The sequence below is a fragment of the Lolium perenne genome, chromosome 2 (assembly GCF_019359855.2).
Source record: "Lolium perenne isolate Kyuss_39 chromosome 2, Kyuss_2.0, whole genome shotgun sequence".
NCBI lineage: Eukaryota > Viridiplantae > Streptophyta > Magnoliopsida > Poales > Poaceae > Lolium > Lolium perenne.
The window spans coordinates 21,143,945-21,147,385 of record NC_067245.2 but is presented as its reverse complement, the minus strand read 5'-3'; the positions used below and the strand labels follow the sequence as shown (position 1 = coordinate 21,147,385).

General features: G+C 47.5%; 1 protein-coding gene across 1 annotated transcript; it reads right to left on the bottom strand.

Annotated features, from left to right (window-relative positions):
- Positions 1-332: 332 nt before the first annotated feature.
- Positions 333-1,826, bottom strand: LOC127331431 (galactinol synthase 2). The gene is made up of 3 exons (XM_051357602.2): positions 1,437-1,826; positions 879-1,340; positions 333-766 (listed from the first exon to the last, which is right to left on the bottom strand). The coding sequence occupies exons 1-3, from the start codon at positions 1,746-1,748 to the stop codon at positions 560-562; spliced, it is 981 nt and encodes a 326-aa protein (XP_051213562.1). The 5' UTR covers positions 1,749-1,826; the 3' UTR covers positions 333-559.
- Between the last annotated feature and the right edge of the window lie 1,615 nt (positions 1,827-3,441).

Below are 3,441 nucleotides of genomic sequence, written 5' to 3'. Positions count from 1 at the left end.
TATTTGGGAGGACGAGATTGTGGGCTGCGGGTGCCCCTCATAAGGCCACGCGCTGGATAATTTAGGGGTGGTGGGGGCGAGAGGAGATACTCTTAGTGAATGGAGAAAGTACTACTACTGTATAGGACATTTGATTGCACACCACAAAGTCAAATAATTGGGAAGAATTTCATACTAACGTGTTCCAAATTAAGTGACAATACTCCTTCCGGTTAATTTTAATCGACGCGGGTACTTCTGATCATGCATGTCGATAGTGTTGCGGCTGCGTTAATTAAATCAGAGCAGAGGTAGTAAAAAGCAATGAAACATGTATTAACTGCATCACCTAATTTGAAATTGAAAAAATATTATATATATGAACTTATCTTTCAACCATATAGTTAGAGTAACATGTGCATGGATGCACGTATTTACAAACTTGTCCTACTCTTGCAAACCAAAAATACACTAGCTAGCATACTGATCGACAGATCTACAACACCAAAACGTGCAAATCTGTCCACATATTATTTCCTTTCGGCAAAAACCCTATATGCGGTAGATTGTAGGCACGGGTCTACGCGGCGGAGGGCGCAGGGAAGTACTTGCCGGCCCAGGCCTCGGCGAGAGCCGCACCAAGCGGGTCGGTGACCTCGCCGGCGTCGTCGCCCTTGAAGTCTAGGCTCGCGTCGTCGTAGATGTCCCACCACTTCTTGACCAGCATCTTGATGTCCTCCCGGTCCATGTTCGCCTCCTCGCCGGTGAACCTCCACGGCTTCGAACCCTGCAAATTAAAGCATGGAATGGAAGCATCGATCATAATCATAAGAATTAAGAAACGAGGGAGATAAATTCATGGTGGTTTGCACAAATATGGATTGACAACCGTCACTTACCGCAGCGCAGTAGTGCACGGCCTTGACCTTGCCGAGCTTGACGTTCTCGGGGTGCCTCCAGAGCATGGCCAACACCAGATTGTAAACGTTCGGGATGGGCTTGTACACGTCGTTGAAGAACATGTTGAGGAAGTCCTGCTCGGCGAAGGGGGTCGGGTCGGTGACGACGAGCTTCTCGAGGAGGGCCTTGGCGGTGGCGAGGCTGGGCTCATGCACGAACATGCCGGCGTTGAAATAGAGCGGCGGTGGCGGCACGCCAAGGTCGCTCTCCGGCCACACAACCCTGTCGGGGCACTGCTGGCAGTAGCCGATCTTGTACTGCGGTGTGTGGCTCCAGGTCTTCTCACAGAAGCAGTCCTTGACGGCGTAGAAGCTGCCCGCCTCCAGGTCGAACAGGTGGTCGATGTTGTCGAACACCTGGATGTCGGCGTCCAGGTACACCATCCTCTCGTACTCAACAAACTATACCACAAGTCCAGAATTAACCAATCAATCACCATCTATCGATCCAAGGTGGAATAGAACAAGAGATTGACCATAAACTAGCAAGTACAGTACCTCCCAGATGCGGAGCTTGGAGTAGTTGATGACATAGTACGCCATGGCGAACTGGGTCTGGCTCTCCGGCGGGTACACGGGCTCGATCTCGCGGACGAGGCAGCCCTGGTCGACCAGCGTGCGGCGGTGGTCCTCGGGAACGTCGGGGAGCACGGCCACCACCAGCGGATAGGCCGACTTGACGGCGCGGAGGCCCTTGGCGAGGCCCACCACACCCTTCCAGTAGTCGCCGGAGCCGGCGAGGAACGTCACGTACGCGCCCTTGGCCGGCGTCTCCTTGGCCGCAACACCCTTGAGCGCCATAGGAGCCATTGCTCGAGCGATCTCCTTCCTTCTTGCTTGGAGGGATGAGACGAACTAGAGACAAATTGTCGTGTGTTGTTGCTGTGCCTGTTGGTGTATGGGTTGTGCAGCTTGCTGGGCTTTATATAGGCGATCGACGTACGGGATGCTTTGGTAGCACGTCGGTGGGGTGGGGGCCGAGTAGTTGGGATGAATGAAATCTCGATTCGAATGACGACGATGGCTTATTACCCGGTCCTTGATTTTGATATTCCATTGTACTAACGCAACTTCCGTTTTTTTTACTCTGTGCGGATTAGCCGGCATTTTAGAGGCCGGTGAATGAATGATGTCGTAGATGTCCGCTTCTGCCTTATTTCTCTCTTACTGATGATAAGAAAAAAAAAATGAATTAGTGCTAGGAGGAACTAGACACTAAATGATATAGTAGAAGCGGGACCTCGGCGTAAGAATTCCAGAAATTCGTTCCTGATAGGATTCGAACTCAGGTCGTTGGGGTGCGCCAACGCGACCCCAACCACTGGGCTATGCCCAAGTCCTCTTACTGATGATAAGAGGTGATTTGGGTGTTAACCTTGGAGGATAATTTGTTCTACTAGAATAAATCGGATGAGGATAATGGCTGTCCATTTTACCGCATGACTTGCCGCTTAATTGGTGGTATATTCTTCCGATATGCAGGGTATATTCTACTGTATTAATTGGCAGAGTACATGAGCGACAATTGCGCAATTCTTTGGCTATCCTGATAATCCACATAATTGTCCAATTGAAGTTGGTCATTCTTTTTAAGAAAATTTGCTACAGGACACCGTTATTTTATGGCATTTGCTGAAACACACTGCTCAATTGTGTCTTTACCAAATACCATTACAATTTTGTGGCACATTTGCCACAACACACCATCTGGCTAAAAACGGAAAGTTTTGCACTTTGTTTTCAAAACCAGTCATCCCAAGCAAAAGTGTAAAAACTTTCCGTTTTTACCGAGGTGGTGTGTTCTGGCAAATGTGCCCCAAAATTGTAATGGTATCTGGCAAAGACACAATCGAGCGGTGTGTTTCAGCAAATGCCCAAAAATAACAGTGTCCTGTGGCAAATTTCCCTTCCTTTTACTACTCGCTCCGTCCTAAAAATATAAGGCTTCTAAGGTTACTTAAAAGTCAAATCATACAAACTCTGACCAAATATTTAGGAAAGATATCTACATCTACAAAAACTGAATGAACACATTGAGAAAATATACTTTATATCATGAAACGTATGGATATCAATCTAGTATATATTGTAGATGTTTATATCTTTTGGTATAAACATGATCAAACTTAGAAGATGTTGACTTTTCACTAACCTTAGACCCCTCACATTTTGGGACCGAGGGAGTACTAGAGGTGTAAGAGCATGTCCAGCCGTTGGCGCTCCCCACGGCCAAATCTGGCACTAAATATCGTCGGATTGGATGAAAGTTTCGATCGGGGAGCGTCGAAGTTCCAGCCGTATCCTCGGTGGACACCCGGTGTTCGGCGTTTTTGAGAAAAAAACGTCCCAGGAAACGTCCAAAATCAAATTTCCAGCATAGTTCGGCGATTTTGACCAGTTTTGCCAACATTTGGCTTATTTTTACAAATAAACGTTACAGTTTAACAAAATAAGACAAGTTTTCAAACAAATCAAATGGAAACTAGTTGGTGTTGCCTCGAAG

Coding starts and splice junctions, on each gene's coding strand:
- LOC127331431 (XM_051357602.2), bottom strand. CDS start 1,748: ATGGCTCCTATGGCGCTCAAGGGTGTTGCGGCCAAGGAGACGCCGGCC. Junction 1,341..1,436: donor CCAAGCTCCGCATCTGGGAG/GTACTGTACTTG, acceptor CTTGTGGTATAG/TTTGTTGAGTACGAGAGGAT. Junction 767..878: donor CCGTGCACTACTGCGCTGCG/GTAAGTGACGGT, acceptor TTTAATTTGCAG/GGTTCGAAGCCGTGGAGGTT.